A 27,509-nucleotide genomic window follows, 5' to 3' on the forward strand; every position below is an offset into this window, starting at 1 on the left:
AGATAAATTAATCAAGGGCATCTCTATTTTATGCCTTCCAAAAAAATGGAAATGAATTTTTTTTATCATCGGACAGACAACAAATCTGAAGGTGTGATGAATTCCCCAATTTATTATCCATTGGAAAAATGTATATAAAATGGTGGAATTTTGTGCTACATTCTTCGTTGAAAATAAAATTCATAACTTCTTCAAATAATTATCCGCGCAGAAAGAATAAATAGACACGTAAAATGTGGGAGTATAAAAATATAAAACGGTATTTTGAAATTGAATATCATGGAGAAATAGTTCCGAGAGCGGTCGCCAGTACTGGCGTCGCCACAGTCGTGCATCATGGCCGCTTTCTAACCGTTTTCCCACCCCTGTGAATTCCTCGCGAAAAAAAAAAACAAACAAACAAGTAAAGTGATGTCAAACGACGCCGTAATAATGATTGTGCGATGACTCAGTGCCAATTGTTTGGATAAATAATTGTGTCCGAGTGTAGACATGACGGAAGATAATGAGGATACGGCGCTGACCGAAGATGTAAGTAATCAGAAATTAAAATTTCTATATAACCTCAATGAACTGTAAAATCAATCATTCGAGGACGGTATCACGTCATGTAATCCTGGCAACAATGATTCGCAATGATTTAAGCCTGTCAAATGATTCTGGATAATTCAATCGTTGGATTTTGTAATGATTATTTTAAATTAAACAATTGAATAATCAAACAATGAATTAAATTATAACCATTATACTTGTATTCTAGAATTGTGACAGTTGCTTCTTCTGTCTCTTATCATGTTCATTTGTATTATTCAATGATTAATATTATAAATGAATTGATTCCCAGTTGTTAGTATTAATTATTGAATTGTGAGCTTTTTCTTTTCAAGAATTGTGCCCATATTTTTGTCTGACAACGAATTTTATTGTGGACCTACAGAAATATTGTTTAAATCATGTTTATCTTTACGAAATTCCTTTTATATTTTTGCTGCGGAAAGTCTCCCCAAGAAAGCAAACTCATGTTGAGAGCGAAATAACTTTTTATTTGATTAAATAAGGTCAATACAAAATAAGACAGTGATTCAGTGGATGGGTTGCACCCTTCCTTCGTATTTAATTAAATTTAATTTTAGGCAACAATTAGCGACACGGAATCTGTGCCGTCGTCAATCAGTCGTAGCCTGGGCGAATGCTCAGTTCTCCAGAAGGAAACGTCAAAACTTCCCGAGGATGTCCAGCCGGTATCTGGCCGTTCAGATGATAGGGAAGTAAAATGGTGGTTAAAACGTCCAGCAACTCGACTTGGTACCTCCTCGTCCAGAAAATCAGAGGCCAAGTCGATGCAATCGCCAGAAGGTACTTCGTCCATGCGAGAGTTCTTGGAGAAAGAAAAATACTGCAGGGTAATTCGTCGTTTTTCATTCGCATCTGAGGATGGAAATGGAAAGAGTATTGATTTGTTTTCGGCTTCAGGTGATGCAGAGGGATGAGACAGAAGGGAGAGATAGAGATGATACTCTTTGTGATATTTTGGCCTCCACTGCGTTCGATAAATATCCTGAGGACTTCGAGAGTATGTATTGGGTTTTGTCTGGAAAATTATTATAACTTTAATTCAATATTTGAAAAAAAGGTCCTGAAATTCGAAAAAAATTGATTAATTGGTTCATTGACAGTCACACTATGACAAAATCCTCCGATGAAAAAAAAAATTTAATGTTCCCGTGACGTGTTCCAGACGCCACCGACGAGGATATCGGTAGTTTCCTCGAGGAGATGAGTAAAATAGCGGGCGCACTGTCTCCGAACTCGGCCCCAGAGCGCACGAAATCCCCGACTTCCTCTAAAATCCCAACCGAAAAGGAGAAATCAGTGGAAGAGCTGCTTCAAGAAGCGGAGAGATTAGTCCGTGAAAACGTAAGTCTATCAAAGAGTTCCTCCCGTTCTGACACCCTAATTCCATCCCCCGATATTTCAAAATCCTCCCAATTTCGTGCCAAAAACCCGGAGGATGATATTTTTAACCTCATCCAGCGAGAGGTCCATAAAGAGAGCGAAAAAATCCGTAAGAGTCCGAGGATCGAGAGGCAACGTCCTCAGACCCCGGACATGTCCATTTCCCAGGATATCCCAAATACCCTAAAACCCCCGACTCCCTTGGAACTCCAAGAGAGACATTTCGAGGAGCAAAAGGTCGAGGTGTCGAGTAGTTCCGATCTGGACGACCCTATAGACCGTCACTCGAACTCGGAGGACCTGAAGTCCTTAAAAAAGTCTCAAGAGCATAAAGTGAACCTCCAAAAGGAGATCACTGACGTCGACAAAGACTTTTTCGATGATTTGTTGAGAAAATCTCGGGAGAAAATGGAGGGAGGGATATCCGGAAGCTCGAGCTTTGGTCAAGAGGACTTCTCCCATTTCTTAAAAATCCTCCAGGGCAAGTCTGACGCGGAGAGTACGAAAAACTTTCCCCCAACGGACCCAAAAAGTTCCATCTTCCCAGAAAAAGAGATCACAGAGATCCTAGAGAAGGAACTTTCATCTGTCTCGAGGCAAAAGAATTCCCATGAAATTGATTCCGATTTCAACGGTAAGTCGATCTCGAGAAGGAGCAGTGCGTTGTCCCGGAACTCGAGTCGAGAGAGATCGTCTCAAGCGGAAGTCCGAAAAGTCCCCAACAGTGAAACTGAGCTTTACACAGTGGGCCTCACTCCGAGACTCGAATTATTCGCCGACGCCATTCCCAAGTTGATTGCAGAGAAAAATTCCCCTCAAATCACTCCCCGAAAGTCTTACGAGACTCCCGGAGACGACGAGAAAGATCCCGAGATTTTTGGAACGCTTTCTTTGGCCCTGGGGACGTCGAGGGCTTCAAAGCCCCCGAAGCCTCCAGACAAGAAGTTACCAAATCGTGAATCCCTCGGCCTTTCGCGCAGTTACGATCAACTCTCCAGGCCGATGACTTCCTTCCGATCCTCCCTGGACGATGTGAGGAACCCGAAATCCCCTGAGACCCCCAGAAAGCCAGCTATCGGATCCAAAACGGTCACTAAAAATCCAAAAGCCCCCTCAAGGTCCTTCCAGGTCTCCTCGAAGATCAAATTATCGCTAAAACCGACAGTTCAAAAACAGCCCCTGACGATGCGCGTCAGAACTCCCGAATCTATCGTAAAACGCGCACTGGCTGGTGGCGACAACCGGCGAAATCTCTCAAAAAGCGATTACGAGGCACTCTATCTCGAGGAGAAGCACAAAACGTCTCTGATGCGAGATCAGATCGAAGCCGAGGCGAAGCTCTACAAGCAGCAGATTCACAGCATGCGAGAGACCTTCGAGGAAGAGCTGTTCGTCTTGAAAAAACAGAATATCATTCTGACAGCTAAAGTGGAAGAACTGACTCTGAAGGAGACGAGTGAGAGGCGACTGGAAGTTCCGGGTTCGAGGGCGGAGACGAGGGTCAATTTATTGGAGAAGGAGCTGGAGCGGCAGGAGAGCTTGATAAGGACTTATGAGACTGAGAACAAAAAGTTGATGGTGGAGACGAAGCGCCAACAGGAGGAGATCAAGGGTCTAGAGGAAAGGCACAGAGCCAAGGATGTTTCAGTGGCTTCCGGTGAAATTCAGAAGCTCAACGACATCATCAAGGACCTCCGCGAGGAAATTCTCAAGCTCAATTTTGACACTTCCGATCTTCGCCAGAAGAACGCGGATTTGGTTCTCAAGCATGACGATGTGGTGCAGCAGAACGAACTTCTTCAAGACGAACTTGCGTTATTCAAGGATCAGTTAAAGTCGAAGGACAAGTTTATAACTGACAGACTTCAGTCCATGAGGACCGAGGAGATGGACACGCGCAGGAAGATGGAAGAGATGAGGATTGAGCTATCGTCGAAGACTGAGAAGCTGAGACTGACGAATGCTGAGTTTGAAAAATTCCAGCTGGCGATTGCACCCCTTGAAAAGGAGCTTCTGGATTTGAGAGTTAAGGAACAGAGCTTACAGGAGAGGCTCGAGGTGTCGAAGGGCCACGTGGAACGTGAGAAAGTGTTAACGCAAAAGCTCAAGGATCAGGTGATTCTGGACAATAAGAAAATTCTTGATTTGAATCGTCAAGTGCGTGAGATGGAGCGAATTTTGAAGCGTAAGAATCCGGATTCGGTGTCTGCTCTGATTCTCACAGCCAAATCCGATCACGAGCGCATTAATTTAGAGAAAATTAAGCTCCTGGAGGATAGAATTGCATCGCTGGAAGGTGAACTACGTGCGAAGGAGCAAATTGGACAGGAAAAACTATCGGATTTGCAGCAGAAGTTCGCGGAGATGAGGGAGAAATATTCGTTGCAGGTTGCCGAGTTGGAGGATAAGCTTCGGGAGGCTGCAGCGAAAGCCCTGAAGAGCCAGTCCAACGTTTCCACACAGACGCAGCCAAAACTCACCGAGAACAAGAGCGTCGAGGCGAAAAGGGAGGACGAGAGACTTCAGAAATCCTCGGATAAGGAGATGAAAAACGGAAAGCCGAACTTGAAGTCTCAAAATCCAAAAGAGGATGCGCACTTGATCGCAACGATAAGAGGCCTGAAACTCGAGCTTGCGAATAAAGACAAGAGTGTGCAAAAATTCACAAAAGAAGTGCAGGAGCTTCAGAAGACCAATCGCCGGTTGCAGAAGGAGCGAGAGCGATTGTTGAATGATCGTCGAAGCGTTCGCTCGGGGGAAACGGAGAAGCTCAGGGGAACGAGGTCAGAGACAAGTGATCAGAACTCAAATGTCTGTCAGAACGGACATTTATCGAATGGACAGAAGCTCTCGGGGTCCTCTCAGAAACTATATGATCCACTTCAGTTCTCTGAGAATGGCGAAAGTTCGGTAGTTAAACGCCTGACTAGTGAGAACGAAATCCTGAAGGAAGAACTGAACAAAATGAATAAAGATTATATGACTTTGAAGAACAAGAGACTCCACGATCTTAATCTACTCCAAGAGGAACACGAGCGAGAGATAGCGGCGCTTGTGAAGGAGTACAGTGTCAAATTTGGGGATTCGAAGGTCGTTAAGCTCCAGGGCCAGATCAACACTCAGGTCGCGATAATTTCGCACTTGAAGGAACAGATAGATAAGCTACAGGATTACAAGGAGCAGGTGATTGTTCTTAAGGTGGAGCGGGAGCATCTGGAGAATAAAGTGAAAATATTAAATGAAAAAGTCAAGTATCTCTCGACACCGGGGACTGAGCAGTTGCAACTGCTGCAGGATAAGATAACGATTCTTCAGCAGAGGCACGAGAGCCGTGAGATGACTCTCCAGAATCTGGTGAGGGATTTGCTGAGGAATAAGACGCTGTGTCGCGATTGTAAAGGGGAGAAGGGAAAGAATAAGCAGCTCTGCTATTTTCGCCAAGAGTTGGATCACATTCTGGGAATGCTCCAGGAAATCGCCAATGTTTAGATGAGTACCTTTTTATTTTTGTGATACCATTCTGTTGACGCGGGTGAAGTGAGACTAGAACAGTGCAGTGATTTTTTAAACGTGATTCTACAGTGGATATTCCATTACAAATGGTCTGAGTTTTAAAGCGTACGACAAAATATTTTTTATGCTTCATGATTGGGGGTTTTTAGGGAGTTGTGTTGTTGTTTTTCTCCAATCATTCCTATTTCCAATGACGTCGAATGTCAATGAACATTCCGAATGACGTTGATTTGTACAAATAGCCAAAAAAATATAATTGATGTCCAATCGATACTCCTGAGTAGATTTCCAAAAATCACTTGCAAGTAATTTTGAATAATTAGATTATCGATTGGGGTCACTGCCAAAGATAATATTAATCGCTGGAGTTTTACCAGAAACTTGAGCATTTATTTTGATGAATTTGTCTCTCTTAATGTCGCTGAGATCTTGCCAGAAGAAAAGTAACGAACAAATCTTCCATGAACTAACAAACAAAATCTTATAAATTTGCATCAAACATATTTTTTCGCTAAGATAATTTGCTGTAAATAGATTGAACTAGACTCATTACGATTATTGAAAATTGCATTCATATAGTTAGGTAATATCCAGTGAGTTTTGTCCTAGGAGACATCACAATCAACGAATTTTTTTCTGTATAGAGTATAATATTACGAGGTTTGAAGGGTGAATAGATAAAGCATATATATCATTCATCACTTATTTATTGACAGACTTTGAGAGAAAGCTCATCTTCAAATAATTCCATTGAGATACTCAGTATTGCACGAGAAATATACTCATTTTTTACATGACACTTTTTAGCTTTAAACTACAAGATAATGTACAAACTCATCTTGAATAAATGAATCTTTTTCGTCCAGATTTAACAAAACAATTACTTCTAATTAAAAAAAAAAGGTGTCACTACAACCAGAATTTTTTCCAATTGTGCTTTTCACCGAGAAAATCCGTCGAGGATAAATTAAATATTACAGCTTCTTGCCACGAAAAATACTCTTTATTACATGAATATTTTCAACAACTTCAGAATAAGGTATATAATGAGTCAGCGCACATTGAGTAACAGGTAAATACATATTTTCTTCGGCACTACTCTAAAACTGTCTATTCTACTATTTTTTTTCTACACAAAGTGCAGTCAACTTCTAGAAAGCTCTACGTTGGACTCCAGAAGCGGGGGTAATAAGAGCTACTCGCGGATTGCAGTTAAGGGTCCATGAATTAGGGCTGCCATACTGATAGTTTTACCAAGCGAGAAGACGAGCTGCGTGAGTCAGGGTATTTCTGCGAAAGAGTAAACAGTTTTAGCATCCGAATTAAGAAGACACCGTGATTAATTACATACTCAGTGACACCCTTACTTGATATATCCATTTTTCTGCTTGAAAAGCGATGCGGTGTAAAGCGTGCAGAGGATCAGCACGAAAATCTGCCGGTAAACTTCGTAATTAGTGCCCTCGGTGAGATCCTTGCTGTCCCCTAGAGTCGGTACTGTCGTGAGGTAGATTTGGTTGTCTGCGCTGCGATGACCGTTTTTGGTTTCAGCGGCTCTTACAATACGTCTCTGTCTGTCATTTTCCCTGGAGTTTTCCCGTGACGTTCTGCGCTCCTCCCTCGTCTCGCGTTCGACTTGACGACGATGGAGAGACGGAGCCGTGTTCTGTCGTAGGGAATTCACCCAGGACGTCTCCCGTCGCATGTCTGAGGGTTCAGATTCTCTCCTTTCGTTTGAACGAACCCGTTGGATTGATTGCTGACGTTCTGTAGATCGGGTGTGACGAAGTTCGAAGGATCTTCGGTCTTCCGAGCGGATGTCAGCTCTTTCGCGGATGGAAACACGAGTCAAGGTGCGTTCTAGAGATCGTTGTTGACGGCTCCGTTCGGTGACGAGTCGTTCCTGATGATCTGCTCGGCTCAGACGACGCTCCGGGGATCGGCGATCGGCGGATCGTTCGCGCGATCGTCCAGAGGCAGTTCTCTCCCGTGTTAGACGTTCTTGACGATCTAAATTACGTGTGGAGAGGAGCTCTGATGGTAAGCGCTCCGCCGATCGCATATCCGACAGCCGAACATTCGTCCGTTCCCTCGTAAGTCGTTCTCGACGCTCCGGATTACGACTGAGAACACGATCGACGGAATTTCGGTCGGCTGTCCTTCTCGAAGCGTCATTACGTGTCGTCTGTTGACGGCGGCTTTCGAGACGTTCCCCCGATCTTCGATCTTCAGTATTGATTCTGGCTCGACGCTCGGAATCTCGATTATCCACTCGTTCCGCCGATCTGATCGATCTTCGAGCCTCCATCCTTGATTCCGTCAAGCGCTGCTGACGGACTGGACCGCGCGTTGCACGACGTTCAACGAATTGTGCGACATTTCTTCTCGTTCGGTTGTCTTCAGAACCTTGACCTCGATTTTCTGCAGATCGTTCTCGCTGCAGTCGCGAGTTCGTCCTTCGTTCAGTCTCTTGACGTCTCTCAGACGCCATCTCTCTCCTTTCAATCGATCTCGCAACGTCGGCGCGTTCCATTCGGTTATCAGATCGCATGTCGCGTCGTTCAGAACTTCGTCGAGTAGCGATCGCTCGACGCTCTCGAACCTCTACTTCCGGGTTGGTACGACGTTCCGTCCTCCTCCGTTCGAGCGGTTGGACTCTTCTGTCGAGGGAACGAACTCGCCTATCGTCATCAGATGATCGGGCTCGGGCCATCCGGTCGACACGTACATCCTCACGTCTCTCCTCACTTCGACGGTCAGACAATCTTCTCTCGGATAGTCTCCGCTGCAGAAGCCTGGACGGATCTGTTCGACGTTCGGTTGGAGTTTCTCGTATTCGGTCAGTCCTGGAAGTGCGATCGAGTGACACCGACCGACGATCCTCGTGACGGCTGATGACTCGTCGCTCTGATCTGGTGTCTTGCGATCTTGTCAGTCTTTGATTCTCCTCTGCTCGAACATCTCTAGTGTTCGCGCGATGTACAACAACGCGATTCCGCGAATCCCTAGTATTTCGAACATCTCGTGCCGATCTCTCGAGGACCCTTCGCGATTCACGCTGGGATCGCTCTAGGTGTCGAGACGTCGCACGGTGGTCGAGCGATCTAGAGGATCTAGTTATGGTAGTGGGGTCGAATCCTGGGGTAGCTGCCACGTCGTCAGCAGAGGGCAATCGGTGAGTGAAGGGGTTGTCATTAGGACATGCATCCACTCTGCAATCAGAGATGGATTTGTAGAATATTTTTTTTTTATTTTAATAACCTTCGCGACTTGTCAGTTTGGAGAGATGAGGTAGCGTCCGGGTATTTTTTTTTAATGAGGATACAACGGGGCAGGATAGCTTAGGGCATCTTGAAACATTGGAATATGATAGACAGGTCAATTGGGAATTATCTACTCACTCATGTGGAGCAGTATGTTTCAGCTCCGGTCCTGCAAGACTTCCAGCTCTCCCTTCTCGATCTCGCGACACATGTCCAAGTATCAAACACGCTAATGATACTATCATTAGGCCTATGTACTGCCAGGATTTGACAGGCAGCACGTGATGCCTTGTGCGTCTCATGGTCGCGACGGAAGTCTGAAGAAATGAGCAGAAAAATCGTTTGTTATTCATGCGACAGATTTAATACCACTTTAAGTCGCGGTTGTAATTTTTATTTTATAGTTCATAAATACCCAGCTGTAGGGATATCAGTTTCAACGTTTAGTCAGTGAAAGCTTCCGCAGGAAGAGTTCGGCTTTCGAGAAGAATTTGTTTTTTTATAATTCATAGTGAAGAAATTTTTTCACTCACCTCGACGAAAGTTTAGGAACTGGTCTACACGATTTTTCGGATGAAAGTTGAGAATTCCTTAGATGGCTTGAGGTACTTCTGCTGGTCCTGGTGTCTCCAGCGGTTCTGATACTGGATCCTCTCGTCGACGCTGGTTTTATACATCCTGGAGTGAACTGGGGATAATTCGATTCGAGTGCAATCTGTGGTTATCAGCGGTAGCCACATGGGCTCCTTTCCGGTCTGACGTGGGTTACCCTCCCCGGTAAATTTGACGCGCAGGGGTGTGTAATGTCCTGAAGGTTGAACAGAAAAAGTGTAGAACCGCACGTAACTCTTTGAATGAAACGTTCAACTGAGTGGAAAATTAAACTGTAACTGACTCGTTCGTGATAACACTCGGGAGTTTATTTTTAGTTGGTTCAAGGGCTGAGAAAAATTCACAAGTTTTTTGTTACTGTTCGGCAATTGTTGAGTAACTCATTTTTTGCTTCTGAGTAAAGAAAATATTTTTAAAAACGGTCAAAAAAAGAAGAAACGTTGTTTCGTATTTGGGTGGGGGGTTGACGGAAAAAGGAAGACAATATTCAGCTGTTGAATCATTTCTTTATACACAAATAGAAAAAAAAACATGCGTTACAAAAAGCTCTCATTTTTCAACTCATTAAAAATTATAAAATTCATCTTATAAATATTATGTACACATCGTTATTATTTAATTTTTTTCTTCATTATATTATCTCATTAATTTTGGCACCTCGCAAGAGTCTACATCATGTTTATGTAAAAAATTGAAAAACGTAATATCGAAATCATCATCACTAGATAAGGAATAAGTATTCTCACTACGTGTGGCGACCAGTTTTCAACGATCGTTTCAAGTTAACATATGAAAAATGAAATAAAAAATAATCGAAAACAGCACTTCGTAAAATACATGAAAAATAAATAATTTCAGCCAATTAATACAACATTTTTGTGATATTTTCCGAATGTACAAAGAGCTTTCAAGTAGCTCCGAAGCGTTTGAGTCCTGCTTTCAGCAGAGGAAAAGACTCAAGGCAAAAATGTAAAAAGCTGTTGTGACGGTGTAGAGTGAGATCGTTCCAGAAGACATCATCCGTCTTTCACGACAGACAGTTTGATTTTTTTCCGGTAGTCTCGTAACGTTGGGAAACATCTGGATATCCGATGGCTGAAAGACAAAAAAGGGGATCACTCGGTTAATATAGACAACTTGTTATAGATTGATTGGCGAATCCGATAATTCGATTTCAGTCTTTACAAATTAATTTTGAACAAAAGTTGAATTCATTATGAATAAATATCTTACAATAGCCAATTTATCATCCCTCTTTCTGCAGAAAGTCATGTGTCTGCCGTGATAGAGTCGATTTTCAATGGCCCTCGTGAGCAACTCGTCAGTCCAGGCTAAAGCCGACATATGTTCAGCCAACGTTCGCCCTCTAAATTCCTTCGGATCCTCAATAACGAGTCTTGCAAAGACATTGTCATCCGTAACCTGTTCTGTGAATTCTTTTATTGCTTTTATCGCTGTCTCTGTTTCTTTTATTATCTCCTCGTCGACTTCTTCACTGGGTCTTGTCGCCGGATAAACCGGAAGTTGCTGTTGCACGATTGTCGGAAGAGTCACTGCCTCAACCCTTAAAATGTAAAAAGGCCGTTGGAAATTTAATATTCGTGAAAATTCTGTATCGAATGAATCGATGTAACAAATCATTCTTACCCAGTGGTCAGGAATAGTTTCTCCAAATTATCGAGACTGACGCCTTTGAAGTTGGTGACCCCAAGGGTCTTGAAAAGATCAGTAGCTGGAGTCATTGAATAACACCCAGCGAGATCTGTCCTTGGGTAATAAACCACGAAGGACAGACACATCTCTTGGGTTGCAGCGTATCCCCCCAACGTAGGATTCGCCCGGTCATGTGTATCGTAGACACACTCGGTGACCAATTGATCGCCTGGAAGAATTTTCACTTCCTCATCAAGACTGTGGGACTGCTGATAATCGAAGTCAAAGCGATTCTCGTGGGCGATGGGCGGAAGCTCCTCGCCGTTACGGATGTGCTTTAAACTGAGCCGACGACCGGCTAGGTGAGAGTGGAGGACCACGGATATCACGTTGACACCGTCCTCGGGGAAAAGCTGAAAGTTCAAGAAAAAAATTTTGGAATTTTTATTCTCGAAAGAACGGACCCCGGGGGTATTTATGGCGTCGTCTGGGAGGATAACGAATATTTTTAAAAGTTACCTTGTTGGTACAGTCCGGACTGCAATATCCTGCAGTGGCATATTCCTTCTGGTGGGGTGGAATCAGGTGGAGCGGACTGACAGCTACACCAGCGACAAAAATCCCAGCCTCGTGTGGTCTCAAGACCGGGGTCAAGTGGAGTCTGATTCCACTGCTGTCAATGGCCTTTTTGTATGTTGGATTATTATAATGCACTTCCAACATGTAATAGGAACCCTCTTTGTGTTCGGCTACGGGGATGCCGACGTGTTCAGCAAACCATTCGCCTGAAAATGTGAAAATAAATTTTTCACTGGGGGTTTTTCCAAGTTGCAGATAATTCATTGTCCCGTACTCGACTGTCGTTCTAATCGTAAGAATAGGATTGAGGCGCCCCACTCCTCATTAGGAGTTTTCCTTCTATTATAGTGGTGGAATAATCTACGTGTCTGTCGAATAAATGAAAAGTTTCTGATTGATAATTCATCGAACCTTTGCTTCCCCTGGCCCATGCAACAATCGGTTGAATGCATGTTTCCCACTCCCTCGGCATCGTCGGATCGTAGCAGTAACTTCCGCTGATTTTCGAGTCTTTACCGAGCTGTGGAGACGTCGAGGCGCACTCGTAAAGTATCATGTGGTGGACTAATCCCTCGTTTCCTTTCTCCACTAATGGTTCGTACTGAATTTATAGAGTAATTCATTGTAATTAATATGAAAGAAAAATGAACATGATTTTGAGCTTCATCCGGGCTTACCCCTATCATGTGGTGCTTCTTGTTGAACGGTGGGGCTTTGAATATTTTGCACCAGTAAATTGTATCCTGCTTATCATCAACAGCGTACTGTAATCAAGATTGCAAATGAAGCTTATCTCGTGTTTTTTTATATCAATAATTTCAGGAACATAAATTGATTGCAAACCTGATTCAATTTGACGTCCCAGTGCCTGATATCGGGATTGTGGGGTGGTGATGGCTTTGGGACAGCGCCACGAAGTCTCAGGGCTCTTGCACCCCTACTTTCACCATGCCAGACTGGTGTATTTAATTCGGGATCTGAATCTTGTAAGGCCCAGAGTACCCGCACGTTGTCTTCCTGTGGATAATGAGTGAGGAGTAACCCCTGAGTTACTGACTTCAACGCCTTGTGAGAAGAATTGTGACACCCAAAAATTTCCAATCTCCAATGAGTGGATCGAAATAAATTGAGAAACCTTGGGAGATACGTATTAATGAGGAAGGCCCAAACATGCATTGAAGTATCAGGAAAAAGGTCTTGCAAGGAGGAGAATATCCTGCGAGGTTAATGATAAGGCCCACAAGTTAAGTCCCTACCGACCGAATTCCTGCCATAGACGCGATGGAACAATTAATCTTCACCAATCGGATCGTCAGAGAGAAAAATCAATTGAACTATTTCGTAGAAAGAAATTGTGGGGACTTTGTTTGAGCCCTGTTTGTTTTTCATTGATGGAGTTTTGGATGGGGTAGGGGGAGAAACAAATAATGGCATTACGAGAAACTTGACTAAATCGGCGGGACAGAGGAAAGTAGTCTTGCGATTAGAAGTATTTTAATAGGCCCACTGGCCTGAGGCCCAAACGGCGGCATGCTAAATGCCTAAATACCACCAGGTATCCCGAGAATCTCAGGTGGGTTTTCGAGGGCTCGCTGCGAAACACGAATGACGATTTTTCGGTGCGGAAAGAGAGAATGAAGAGACCCACCTCCTGAGAAATAGTTCGGGGACTTATAGGTGTCCGAAAACCATGTCTCTTGAATCGAATAGAAATTCACGTGTCGGTGTTCCTAAAGAAGAGGAGAGGATTTCTATGGGCGTCACGGGTGGACAATTTTTCTCAGGACACTACTGTTTGTTGTACGGAAAGAGAAAAAAATCTGGGACTCACGTTTAAGTGACGATCCTCGGGATCACAGGTCTGCCAGCTTCGCGAGAATGTTATGGTTGTGTGGGTACCGTTTTGAGAGCCACCGAGAACATCGACATCCTGGGATTGGTCTATGATCGGTGCGGCATTGGTGTCGAGTCCATGTAAGTCCTGAAATAAAGGAGTCAATGTTATCCAGCGGGCCCAAAACTTATAGAAACGGGAGAAGAGACTCATTTTATGTGACGATATATTTTTTATATTTTTCTTTTACATCTGTGATACGGGATTATCAAGATGTTTTTTTACTGGGGTAGAAAATGGGTCCTGAAACCCAATTTTTTTTCTCTCCCATCATCATGAATTTTATTTTCACAGGGTTTATATTCTAAAAACAAGTGTGAGAACTATCTTCCGTGGGATTTTTTGGGCCCCAAAAGTAGGAATAAAAGAAAAGGGTACATGTTTTGTGACAGACAATGAATGAACGGAAAAGCAACCCCCCTGGTTTTTTTTTTCTTGTCTTCTTTAAACCAGGGGCAATGGAGTACACGCCTGAAAAAGAGAATGGTGGCAGGCTTAGACAGCCAGTTTCCAAGAGGTGAGGGGGGTTTTTTTCTTCTTCCCTCCCTGAAGGGAAGTACCTTTCCTGCACAGCGTAATGAATCCAAATAATTGCCAAGCGGCCGTCGTCATGCTCAACGGCTCACGGGGCGGTTCCGGGCGTCACGGCTGTGGATACGAGTGTATATATACGGATTGGTATCTCAACGGAGGCTAGGGGTATTTCTACGGGGCCTTGTTAAAGGCTCAGCAACTGGAGGGATCCTCATTATCAATGTTATTCGCGGTAATTATTTAGTTTTTCATATTGCTGTTATTCAGCATTCTTTATCCTTTATGAAGTCTAAGAGGAGGAATTTTATCGTGTTTGACTTCCCCTGAAACTTCAAGAAACTTTATTATGGAAAAATATCCGGAGTAAATTCCAAAAACATTCGTAAAGGGTGCGTTTCGGGCACTCAAACCAGGGTGAACAAAAAACATTTTTATGGGACAGGTGAATAAATTAGAAGTGAATAGTGAAAAATTAACTGCAACGAAAATAATTAATTGGTCAACTTCGCATTGAGTCAGTAGCAATTACTCCTCATGTGGTGGTACATCCTTTTATTTTATTTCCAAGTGCATCACGACCTATTCCACGGTTCACTGAGGATAAACTGGCTGATGGTCGAGGAAGCGAGGTGAGTGAAAATCGATCGTAATTTCTCATCATCTTTCGTCTCGTTTCTCGAGATATATTTTTTGGCTCAATCATTTTATTCTGATATTCTTTACAAATGCATTTCAGTGACCTCAGTTAGCCTTTAACATTCAATATGTCAAGGTGTAGTTTCGGAATAATACCCTCATGATGAGAATTTCAAGAGTGAGAATATTCTTTTCCCTGAATAAAGTGTATAAACATGGGAATCGTATTCTGTACGACGTTCCTCCGCGTTTTTGAACCTGATTGGAATAACCGACGAGGGTTCATGCGGTACCTTGTCAAGCACTTGCAGGAAATGAGACTCTACCGATCCGTGATGTTACATCCGTTCTATTAATCCTTTTGGTGAGTAATATCTGTTATTTGAACCTAAAGTTAAGGCCTGAGACGATTATCAAATGGACGCGCTCATTAAAATTTTTAAAAAGGACGCACTCAAAAAATGAGCCCAATTTTGCAGACTGGATTTAATTACTTATGGTTCTTTCATATTTATGTTGAAGCAATCTTCGATAACTGTTCATACCCTCGACTTCACTGCTGATAATACGTCGTGGAGATACCCAAGAGATTTGCCGATTGTAAAATTCTCGGATGTAGCAACTAAAAATACATCAAGTTCTGGCATTCGGTATCCTCTGAATGTTCGACCGGTTCGCATCACTGAACTCGAAGAATCGTAAATCATACACATCGTGGATTATGTCAGGAGAATGTCGTTTCAGGTATGCTAATGAGTACACCCCTTCTCGTATCTACCCAAGTCTTTCTGTTTATTCCTCATATTCATCTCTGCTCGTGTTTCTTGCAGGTTGAAAAATGAAGAAAGTAAATAACGTACCGCGGGACATTGTCGAGGGCTTCTGTTTGCTGTGGGCGATTTTCTCGATTGCATTTACCCCTTTACTCGTGATGAATGACTACGTCCTGAGGTGAGTGCACATTTTAAAATCGAGATCACATTTTTTTTAATCAATTGCCATAATTTTTATGAGTCTTTAAATTCTGACAAGCGAATAGAATTTTTTTTAACGGTTTCGCAACAAACAATTCGCTCAACCGAGTCCTGATATCATCGCGAAAATAAAAATACTCGCCATTCTTTCGCGAGAAAGAGGAGTGAAATGATCGAAATAAAGAACTCCACTGAAGAAAATAAAACCAAATGAGATACAAAAGGACAATAGAATGAAAAAAAGAAACGGTAACAATTCTTCGGTGGATCGTAAAAGCCATGATAAAAAAATCAAAAGAAAAATAGTCAGTTCTAAAAAGAAACTGAGGTGAAGATGAAGGAGACTCGGGGAACAAGGGTGCCAGGATTCGCTGGTTATATGCCCCTTTGCATCTGCGAGGTTTTTGCGTTTTAGGTGGAGAAAGAGAAGGGATAAATACTCCCTAACCCAACAGGGGGCCACACGGTGTGTCTGGAGGCCTTGGCAAAACACCGGCCAACGATACTGATGGCCATGCCCTTGTGGAATACCCACGAAAAGCATAATAATCATTCACGGATATATTGCAATCACCCACGTTCGGAAAATCAATTGCCGCAGAAAAAAAAGAAATATTACCTCTCGATTATTTCGCGTATTTGACGGCCAGTTGAGCCAATCCAATTCATCTCCACAGATATTTTCAGCACATTCGCAAAAAGCAATAACCGGTCACGGGGTAAATCGAGCGTCTCGATCGAAAAAAGGCACCTCTCCCCCTGCGGCCGTGGGTCAGACGTAAATTTATCATGACGTTATCTACTCTCGACAGCGACTCTCTTCGTTAATTTTATCCCTTTCTCTTTCGTCTTCTTTTATCCACGATGTGTATTCTCTCGTTTTATTCTTTTTCATGGTATTTCAGACAAGTCGTTTACTACACTGTATATCCAGCGGTGAGGTCTGCCTGTCAATGAAACGAGATGATATCCCCATTCGGGATACACTCGCATTGATCCCCCGAAATTGCGCCATCGATTGACGTTAATCGAGATATATCGTGAACGCATCCATCAATCTGCGGAGTTTTTAATGACGATGAGAAAAAATTTGATTTGGAAAAAAAAACAACGTAATTCCCTTACGATCGTTATCGCACGCAATGTCAATTCAAACAAGTTTTTTTTTTCGTCGCGGGGGTTTTATTGCGCAAAACGAGTTGCCAAATTATGCACTTTGGGCGTTTAAAATGTTGGCAAGTTGAAGTTGAAATAAATTTAATTAAGATTAAGGAATTCCAAGAAGGTTTTGGGTAAAAGAGGGAGGGGGAGAATAAACGAGGGAACCAGGTATTTCATTCCTCTGCGGTTCCAACCTTCCACCCGGTCTTTTCATATTCTATCCTCATTTCTCTCGCTCTAGCATCACTATCCGATTCCATCGCACCTTTTAGAAGGCGAAATTCCCACAGCGGTTACCGCATTTCAATAATTTTGTCCTCTTCAATTTCAATTGACGAATCGAAACTGAAATGTGTTTACAAAAACATTTTCCATCAATCAATCGTGGAAATTCCTCGTGATATTTGGGATAAGTCGGGACAATTGAAAGAGCAGAATTGGCGAATGAAGAAATAAGAAAATTATTCAGACAGACTGAACAAAGAAACTTGACAAAAGAATCGAAACGGCTTCATTGTCACCCAGCCGCGCGCCAATTAAACGAGCCTCATTAATACAATCGATCGTACCGATCTCCCATGAGTTGGTCCAAGCGTCCACCAATTTCAACGAATTCGACTGAAGGAATAGGTGCTCCACCAGTCGGTGGCCCTCACGGCCCTCTTTTGTTTCGTCAATCGCTTACCTCGCGTTGCCCTTCCCTTCCTCACCTCTTTGCCACCGTCTTCTTAATCTTCCTTTAATTCCCGCAGCTTTTTCATTTCTCCTCCCTTCTACGCTTCTTCTTCTTCATTTTCTTCTTTTGCGACCTTTTTTTTCGAGGTCTACCTCTCATTCCCTATATTTCTTCCACTCGCACATGTCTTTTTGCGAGGACAGGTTCCAAAGAGATCGCCAGAGCTTGAGAGAGGGAATCTCGGCGTCGAGGTGAACAAACCAAAAGATATTGAAAGGGAATAGGGATTTAAATACAAATGAAGGACCAGCCAAGGAGTTTTATCCTTCAGCCTCGTCCTCAGGACGAAAACCACAAAAATTATTCCCCCAACAGTTGACGTGATTGAAAGCAGTTGAAACTGAAATCTTCGCGTTAAATCGCGATATTAACAGTTCCCGTTATACCGCGAGTTAATTTGCGTGAAATTCTAATGAAGTTGGATTTTTTTTTTCTTTACTCAACACTCACCAGAACATTAACGGAATAATCGTGATCATCAACCCAGGCGAGGAGTAAATCAGCGCCCATCATGTGACTCTTCTCATTGAAACCTATTCCTACGTATCCTAAGGTCTTAGCTGTGACTCGAAACGTAACAATCTCCTCATCAGAGGGATCCCACTCGAGTATGACATCACCAACATCATCAAGGATCTCACGCCTAGTGAAGTTGAGATTACTGACGCTTCGCTTTTGCTTCAACGATTGATACTTGCTCATCTTCTCGGTCAGATGATATTTCTTCGGAGTCCTGCTGGGATCTCCCTTGAGACCCGGGGAAATATCACCATCAGAAATGATCTCCACATCGTCATTGACACCCTCCAACATCACCTGCTCAACGTCATCGTGGTCTGTAGGATCTTTGACAGCGAACGTGGAGAATCCTTCGGACTTCTGGAACTCCTGTTTCTTCATAAAAACCTCGTGATCTTCGCTGTTGTTGTTCCTCTCGCTGAGATTTGGAAAAGCCAGACCATCTGGCTTGGGAATCGGCAGCCTTGGCATAGCTTTCTTGAGGACCTTCTTATCTATCCACCAGTCGTCCTCAACATCCAATCGCTGTTTCCGAAAGTGTCCGTATCTCATTGCACCCTTGAGGTGCCTCTTACCTCTGGGCTTTGGTCCAACATCCTTCGGGTGTCTTTTTACCAAATTCGTGCCCATTGTCTCGTCCATGTGTTGAACATAGAGGTCCAGGAGGTCGGCCTCCACCAGCAGAAATATCGTAGTGAGCACTAGAATCTTCATTTTTAATATATTTACAATCTCTAAATCCAGGAAATTGAAAAACTGAACTCAATCGTTAATCAACACTGGCACCAAGTTACACTCATCATCACCAACTACCACTTCTTTACAACAGACAATTTATTCACTTTGTTTTTAGGGTGTATTATTAGGATTTCGTGTGAGCTGTACTAGCCGGTAGATTTTTAGTGATGGGTAGCATGCTGCTTGCACGACAGTTGTGCCGGGACTAATTTAAACACGCGTCTGCCCCTTGTGCTTCTGCTGTACGTTGTGGATCTTGAATGCTATGTCTGTCTCAGTTGGGTCAGGCACTTCAACTATGTCTGTCTCGCAGCCTCTGGCGGATATGCTCGCAGCTGCTTACCTGCTCTCACTTCGGGCCACTCGGCTAAACTCGCCGGTGATTCGGTTTGTCCCGATGGGCCGGGTATAGTCCTCCTTGTTTACGGTCTTTTTTATGGATTTCGTCCTGCTTCTGATGCACATTTTCGAGAGCCGGAGGGCTTTTGCCCTCTGGGCTTAGCAAATGGATCAAAATTATTTCTTCTGGGGAGTCAAGTACGGTGGGAGATGTTGACAATGCGTCAATCGAAGATGAACTCGTCGATCGTTTCATTCATAATTTGAATGGGAGGACTTGATGAGCTCGGAAAATGACAGTCGGTTCGATTGATTTTTTAATAATGAAATAATTTGAAATTTCGTGGGACCGAGGGATTTTTAAATACTACATAATAATAATCCGGCGAAAGTCCCAGTCTCCGAGTCTCGGTATGCGTTATTTATATTGTTAATTGTATCACAAGCCGAGGATAGAATTAATAGGATTTTTTTCTTGCTCGAATATTTTTTTTATGTTTCCTGTTTCGAAAAATGATTGGATATTTCCATTTCATCCAATTCTTCTTTTCAAAAAAGAATAAACTAGCCAACTGGTGGTACAACTAAAGGAACTCCCAGATTCCACGATTCAATTTCCCAAACGAACTAATTTCTGGGTTTTGAAGAAAAAACCTCGAATTCATCGGGCACTTCTAGAAATATTCCGAGGAATGGTCCCTTCCCCGCCCAAATAATAGGGAACCCCCTGGCAATTACGGATTTTCCGGAAATTTAAAATCCAATCCAATAATCTCTGGAATATTTTCAACTCAAAAATTTAAAACCACTTCTGATATTAAATTTTCATAATTTACCCTCAACGAAAATTCATGTATCTGATGAGATTATACCGTACATGATATATTGAATCCATCCGTTGGGTTCATGGGAGGATAGAAGGACCTGGGCTGGCTTCCTGCGGAAGTGTTTTTGTAACCGGAGATCCAAAAATGATAGAGCAACACTGTGATCGTGGTAGTAGGGCATGCATTAGTGTGTACTACGATTCTTGAAATTATGGTGGTGCAGTGTGGTGGAACTGAGAGGAGGGCAGGGGGGTGGAAAACCAACTGCGGCAGCTGCTAGCCCTTGGCACGCGCCCTTCTGTTAACCGAACTCAGTGGTGCTCAATAAAATTGAAAAAAAAAATAACGAATCTTCGAGCAATTTCCGTTGAACGTCAATCGTCATTGAGGTAATCGAATTAATTAATCGATCGAAGAGGTCTTGACAATAATATATGTTCTGGTGATAGACATATTCCTGACGGATAAAATAATTTCGGTGGTGAGGGTGAAAAGTCGTAATTAAAAGACGTTCCAGTCCGGCAATAATTCCAATAATTTCATAATGAATGAACTGTAATTTGCGTGAATCGTGTCGGATCCAGGCGACTCTCATGTCTTTTCACCCCGGGGAAAATGATACGGTGACGATGATGCTTGTCAGTTAATACCCACTGGTAAGAATTATAGGCTTACACCGGTGAGGGCTTCCACAGACAGACGGGTTCTCATTCGTCAACGTGTCCCAGGGTCTTCGGTAGCCATAGGCGTTTTATCGGGGCATCAAGAAAACGTTCGCACGCGTGCCGAAGCCAAGTGTATCATCTTACCCCCATCCTCTCGGTTTCTCTCACCCACCCCCTAGTCCCCCCCGACCTGATCGTTTCGCGCGTTGTCCGCGGTTGGGGCAGGACGACGATGATGATCTCATTGGAATGTAAAACCTCGGTGGTGGAGAGGTCTAGATCGATTTCCCAGGGTTGCAATATTTATCGTGCGAATTGACTTAATGAATTGAATTATTGTACATTGAAGAGTGTGAGAATAACTTGCTGATGAGAAACTTTTCTTTAAAAGAGGATCAAGATTTTTTCTTCTCGTTGCGGATAATATTCCCCCGAAAATTGGTTTAATTGAGGTTTAATGGAGTGAAAAAAAAGTAGTTCCGGTGAATTTGGACGGGCAACTGGTAGTCAAGATTTATGATTCGATCTCCCCGTGATATCCGATTATTAGAGCAATATCGATATGGGTTTCTTAATGAAATACAAATGGGGTTCTCTCTCAGGATCGAAGCTCAACGCTCGCCAAAGCAGTTGTATATCTCCGTCCTCCACTTTAGATCGAATTAATTGGCCGCGCGAAAAAACCAGTTTCGGATGGAGAGAAAACGAAGCCGAAGAGAGAAGCCAGTGTAGGATAACACCGAACACCCCGCTTTGGGGTTTTGGTTGTGAGGAAATTTTTTTCAGAGGGATCTTCCGCAGCCTCCGGCCAGGAATTAATATGTATCAACACTGCATTGCAATTGAAAGCCATTAAAATGGCCTGTAATTTACTGAATAATTTTTTTTCCCGTCATGATGTATCTGCGGAGAAAATATTTCACTGTTGTAGGAGCGAGACAGGAGTCGGTAAATTTTTTTTAATATTAAAAATCGGGGAAATTCGTTGGAATTTTTCGGCATCGATGGGGTGCGCAACGGTTCTCCTTTTTTTTCTAGCCCACGACCTGCTTGAAATCATGGCCCTTTTTGCGGCAAGGACGTGTACACAACCGACCAGCTGCGTTCACAATCGACATCCTTCCCTTTGTCCCCCAGCTCTGACGGCGGTCCTTCCCTCTCCCTTCAAAACCCCACCTTTTCTCCTTCTGCCGCCGTTTTAGTCGGTTTTTTGGCTCGATAAATCGTGAATTCCATTTTTTCTTCAAGCTTTCGTTAACAATAGTAATGTTAACGGCAACTTCATTCTATCAAATTAGAAAATTACCGCAGGAGACGGTCAATCTTAGAACCGGTTCCACGTTCTAAAATCCAAGACGGGCCGCTGTCATTAATTATCTTTGGAAATAATTTAAGAAATTTTTTTTATCACTAAATGGAACTAATGAAATTACGGTGAGTCCTGGCCAATGAGAATGATCCTTGAAATGAAAGGAATGGCGAATTCATGGAGTCATTAACATCTCGGGTGACCATTCAAACAATTCAAAGGCCAATTATCCATAAAATCCATAGGATCAACGTTACGATGCGATTATAGTTGTCTCGGGCGATGTACAAGATTTAATAGCGATGTTGGATACCACACGGTCATATCCCAGCACGAAAAGTATTCACTGAGTACATGCTATGCTACCATGGTGTCCCTTTATAGAAATAGCCGGGGTGTTGGTCTCCTTGGTATTCATTCAGCGAAATTATTCTCACATGTCACTCGTCTCCGCCCGCGTACTCTTCCCTGTCTCACCACTTTATCCGTCGACTGCTTTACGTTTGATGTTCGTGTGTACACGTATCCGATGGGCAATATCAATTGAAAATCACAGCAAGATCTGTGGGAAAAACCCAGAGTTAGTCATCAAGTATCTGTGCCCCATCGCGAACACGATTGCCATTTCTAATTGGATTTTTCAATGTACGTGGATTTTATATTTATGCGAGGGAGTTGAATAAATACCAAAATGCAATTTGGACCTTCGGAAATTATTTTTTAACCCATTGATATTGGCGATTGACATTGCAACCACTTCGATAATTTCTAGGGGGTAAAATAGTCGATAATGTGAGGCGGTGGGCCGTGCGGAGAAGTTACTTTTTGGGTGCGTCGCGAGTCTAGAATTTTCCTGCGGTCGGACAAGTCAGGAACAGATGACTTGTCTGGCAAAGGGGAAAAAGTCAAACGTTTTATGTCTTATCGAGGCAGATTAAAAACAAAGAATCCACCTGCCGCACCATACTGCCCAACACCTGCTACAAATACAGAGTGCGTAACCTCGATCATGAGCCCGCATTTATTTTCGAGGTTGGCATCTGCCGATATCTTCGTATTCCCGCAGTCCTTCCGTTCCTTACCAAACATGAGAACAATTCGAGGGGTTAACGGTTTTTATTGTGCGAAAAAGAGGGGCTAAAGGATTAACAATGACGGCCTAAAAATTTTTAAGTCATCGCGGTGAACCTCTTGATGGATAATTTCGATTCCAGGGGCTCTTTGAATAAAACATTTTAAATGACGTTCAGGGGTTTTCAGATCATTATGATGATTGGGAGGGGGATAGGTCTGGGGTATTCAAGTCTCGTTCGCGGATTTTGAAGCGTCGACGTATAGAGAAGTCGCGCGGACGTGCATGATAAGAAGGTTTTACCTGGCCTTGTGTTCATGGAATAAAAAGATCGAATTGTTTATTAAAGAATTGTCAATTTCCGAGGAAATAACGAAGGGATGATTTTTGTATAGGGGGGGGGGGGGGAAGATGGGAAGAAAATGTGCCGCGTTTTTTCTTTTTTTTTTTCTGTGTCAATACAAAGTTTTTGTTTTTGTGTAAACGACGGAAATTCATTGATGAATTTTGTTGTTGAGAAAAATACTATTTCCAACTTTCGAATTAAAAGTTCTCGCGGAATTCTTTTCGGATCATGTCATGTGCAGGTAAAATAGAATTTTGCTTCATCACCCGCTGAATCCTCTTACCGTCTAGTGTTGATTCTTTGCGTATTTGCATTGGATAAAGCAGTTTTCTACATTTCAAACTCACACCGATGAAAATATTCAAACTCCTCTCAAGTGTAACCACAGATTATTACATTTTTTATTTATTTATGAACATCTGTAGAATATAAATAGGATTGAAGAATGTCGATAACCATTCGATTGTTGGTCGATCGGTCGCGTGCTTACCAATGATCGAGTAGTCATGGATATTCTGAACCTCAGTCTCAGCAGCCGTTGGAAATGTTCTCTGTCGAAGAACAGTTACCATCAGAGCAGCAAATTTTTAGATAATTTTTTTCTAGGGGGAATCGAGCATTATTGTAAAATTAATTTCCAAGTAAAATTTTTAAAACAATTAATTCCCTCTAGAAAAAAAAATTGACGTGAAATGTTTTACTCTGATGCTAATTAACATCTGACCACTTAAATGATTTGACTCTAGTAATGTTGGGATAATCCTAACGTGACTATTTTACAGCCAAATTATTCACTATTTTTCTGCAAAAGTCAATCGAAAAAAAATAATTTTTAACACATGGACTAATCACCGACTATTTGCCTTTATTTTTCAAAATACACTTTTTGTACTGCGCCACATTTGATGAAAATCCTTTGAGCTCTGGTGGCAGTCACTGCATGATTAACCAAAATCGATAAAATACCACGATAATCATCGGCCTGAAAATACTAAAATCACATTGGCAGGTAGCCCCGGTCGTTTTGAGTGGTCGCGCATGCCATTCACTTTTGTTCCCAAAAATTACATGTTCGAAATACACAGCAGATGAAGGGAAGTGGGGGCAGGGGGATGGGGGTAGTGGAGAGCAAGATCTATGGGAACCGCGCATTCATGGAGCTCGCGGGAGATAAAAATCTTGAAACGTGTAAAAATGAATGCGAACTATATCATGATGGTAATGCGATATCTGGCAGTATAATGGCGCAAAAACCCTGGCCCATTGTGCACAGCTACTGATCCCCAGGATATGCTGAACTGTATACTTACTGTATCGGATGTTACCCAAAAGCTCTCCCTCCAGCCTGGTGACACATTGTGTATTGTAACGACAGGATGTGTGTTCCTGATTTTACCTCGGCAAATGCTTCAATCAAGAGATGTATCATCAATTGGATTTATGAAAGAAAAAATTTCAAAATCGTAATGACTAGATGAAAGGAAAATTTTGACTTTCCAACGCCAATTCTGCAATCGAGAATTTCGAAACGATTAAATTTTTTTCTTTCATTTCCTTAGAGTGATGTGGCATATGCGATGGATGATTGACACTGTCATTAATATTCCGTCAGATCTTTTGCACTTTGTCACATCTTCTAATTTGATTTAAATTTGCAAATCGCAGTCTTCACATTTTTTATCAGTTTAAATTGATAAGTGAGGGATAGACTTCTTGTTTTAGACCTAAAAAAAACTGTCGAATGTGTCATTCCGTAACGACAAAGTCATGACATCGTCGTAATGCCTCTTAGGACCCGAGAAACCCTGCGGATTTTCCGGAAAATACCAAATGTTCATTCGTGCATTTTCCACGTTGATATACGACTCAGTAATTCACCAAAGACTCACTCAAAATCTCCTCGACTACCTTTTGAACTATCCCAAACGTCGATTTTTTTTTACCCGTTCGTAAATCGCACGGAAAAAGGGTTCGATTTTTTTTCGCCTTCTCCAGCCCCTCAAAAATGGTAATCCCAGCAGTTGGTTAATATTTTTGTCTTTTATGGTTGAGGTTTTCAACATTTTTTTCTAGTTGGACCCAAACATGTGCAAAAAAAAGGGTTGCGAAAGAGGAAATACGGCCAACAATACAGCGGTGAGCCACGGAAGAGGTTCTCCTTAATTTTTATGGATTTTCGAGTTAAAAAGGTAGCCACGGGTGAAGCACTTTTCCCGATTTTTTTTCGCTTAGTTTTTCCCATATTCTTTTTTTCGTTTTCCACCAGTGCCGTGGTAGGAGGAAGCGAGTTGCAAACTTTATTGGCCCCGTAAAAGTTCTTTCGCTTGTACCCGATTTTTTTTTAAACCGACGAGAGGACAGTATTGTACTTACCTGGTATATTTCTTGGCCTCCCACTGACCACTGAATATATATTGTTCCCCTGTAATCCCCGACGAAGATAAAACCCCCGTAAAGAAGCGACGAATCTGGAAAAATTGTTTTTAAAAAAATGTGGAAAAAAATTGGAGGAAAAACATTTTCATGATGAGAGGATTATTTGAGACTTGGTGAACCGATGCAGGGCATCATAAGATGATTATCCTCGGGGCCTTTTTAAAGATGTGAGGCCCGAGGAGTGAGGGAGAATCGACAAAAAACGTAAACGATACTCCACCACTTTTTACACGTTTTAGAAAGAAAAAAAGAGTACATTTTTTTCTGGGGAGAGTTTTTTCCCTCCAATGTTTACCATCCAAAAAAATGTTTAAAGACATCACTTAGTAGCGCATAAGTGATTTTTTTTTCGTCGAACCAACGCAACAGAAGCCTTCAATTTTTTTTTTATGGTGCATTCAAAAAATTTCTGTTGCATCAAGGTTTGGGGGATCATTTACACTTTTTTTTTTGAAAGGGTTATCAGGCGAGTGATCGACGTTTTTTGTTAGAGCACTTTACACGGGATGCTGATGGACTAAAAGAGATTACAAAAATCTAGTTACGAAATTTTTTGCTTTTTAGATTTTTTCCACGTTGTATCAAATCCATTTACAAAACTAGGGGAGAAAAAAAGTGGAAAATGATGGAGGGTAAAATCGTAGGATTTTTTTTTCCTTGTTAACATCGTGATTGTCAGTCAAGCCCATTAAAGTTACTGGATAATAGATTTTTTTCCGGATATATTTAGAAAACGAGAAATATCTATTTCGCTCTGCTCTCCTCACCTGATATTTTGCATAGTCACAAGTCGATATTTCTCCATAAATTCACCGGAAAAAGAATTTATTTGATTGTTCAAGCTACACGTGTGTTTGGACGTTCAGGAACTTACGAGCTTTGAGTAATCTATCAAGTCGTGTACCCTCATAGGTTATGTTTACGCGAGTCTATGTACGTCAGTGAAAGCGAAATGGAGAAGGAGTAGAATTGATGGTGGCTGAGACAAAATAAAATGAAAAAGTGGAAAAAATATATATATTCGGTGGAGGGGGAGATGTTCGTGCGTGCGACAGCTGTTCACGTCGTTCATCGGTGAAAATGCGGGTTTAAACCTGGCAGGAATAACACGCGAGGGCGCACGTACCATTATTTCCTCCACTTATTTTGTTTACGTCTTTGTCTACAATAATAGATCAAAAGAGTGATACATCTTCCTCCGGATGAATTTCGATAAATAATTCTTTCCGACAGACATCGAGCTCTTGTTCATTACTTTTCAAGTGTTCAATACGGTAATCAATAATAATCCGCGGTAATTTCGTTACAAATCATCGATTCATCGGTGTCTCCCTCCATCCCTCACAAAATATATCCTATAATTAAGCGGAAAATTGAATTTTCGAATGGGAAAACAACGAATTAACGAACTAACCACAGCTGGTGGACGGTAATTAACCAATCAACCTGAGAGTCTCAAGGGTTGATGGGTTACAGATACACAAACCAGCCAAAATGACCCTACAGATGATGCCATAAAAAATCGGCAGTTCTTTTGAACACAAGAATGAATGCCCTTTCATTAGACGAAACGTTTTCAACTACAAGTCGGTCCACTTTGTCACGAGTTTAGGAGAAAAACCATTGGACCAACTGTCGTGGGGCACCAGTGTGGGGACAGTTGCGTCAATAAGAGCAACGAAGAGAGAGGGCACGTGCGACTGTAAACCGGAAATGTTTTATGGTCCCCTGCAAACTTATTTCATCC

The 27,509-nt window shown here is 42.3% G+C and overlaps 3 protein-coding genes across 3 annotated transcripts; 1 reads left to right on the forward strand and 2 right to left on the reverse strand.

Annotated features, from left to right (window-relative positions):
* Positions 1-8: 8 nt before the first annotated feature.
* LOC135166952 (centrosomal protein of 162 kDa-like) lies at positions 9-8,712 on the forward strand. The gene is made up of 4 exons (XM_064129729.1): positions 9-531; positions 1,134-1,403; positions 1,474-1,573; positions 1,739-8,712. Exons 1-4 carry the CDS (start codon positions 493-495, stop codon positions 5,443-5,445), a joined length of 4,116 nt encoding a protein of 1,371 aa, XP_063985799.1. The 5' UTR covers positions 9-492; the 3' UTR covers positions 5,446-8,712.
* Positions 6,451-9,422, reverse strand: LOC135166955 (trichohyalin-like). Its single transcript, XM_064129733.1, has 4 exons — positions 9,266-9,422; positions 8,871-9,049; positions 6,837-8,681; positions 6,451-6,759 (listed from the first exon to the last, which is right to left on the reverse strand). The coding sequence occupies exons 2-4, from the start codon at positions 9,032-9,034 to the stop codon at positions 6,720-6,722; spliced, it is 2,049 nt and encodes a 682-aa protein (XP_063985803.1). The 5' UTR covers positions 9,035-9,049; positions 9,266-9,422; the 3' UTR covers positions 6,451-6,719.
* Positions 9,423-9,830: 408 nt separating this feature from the next.
* On the reverse strand, positions 9,831-19,063 carry LOC135166953 (MOXD1 homolog 1). Its single transcript, XM_064129730.1, has 9 exons — positions 17,962-19,063; positions 13,408-13,557; positions 12,420-12,593; positions 12,254-12,340; positions 11,988-12,177; positions 11,517-11,782; positions 10,992-11,410; positions 10,578-10,908; positions 9,831-10,439 (listed from the first exon to the last, which is right to left on the reverse strand). The coding sequence occupies exons 1-9, from the start codon at positions 18,742-18,744 to the stop codon at positions 10,284-10,286; spliced, it is 2,556 nt and encodes an 851-aa protein (XP_063985800.1). The 5' UTR covers positions 18,745-19,063; the 3' UTR covers positions 9,831-10,283.
* Between the last annotated feature and the right edge of the window lie 8,446 nt (positions 19,064-27,509).

This window comes from Diachasmimorpha longicaudata, chromosome 10 (genome assembly GCF_034640455.1).
Source record: "Diachasmimorpha longicaudata isolate KC_UGA_2023 chromosome 10, iyDiaLong2, whole genome shotgun sequence".
Classification (NCBI taxonomy): Eukaryota; Metazoa; Arthropoda; class Insecta; order Hymenoptera; family Braconidae; genus Diachasmimorpha; species Diachasmimorpha longicaudata.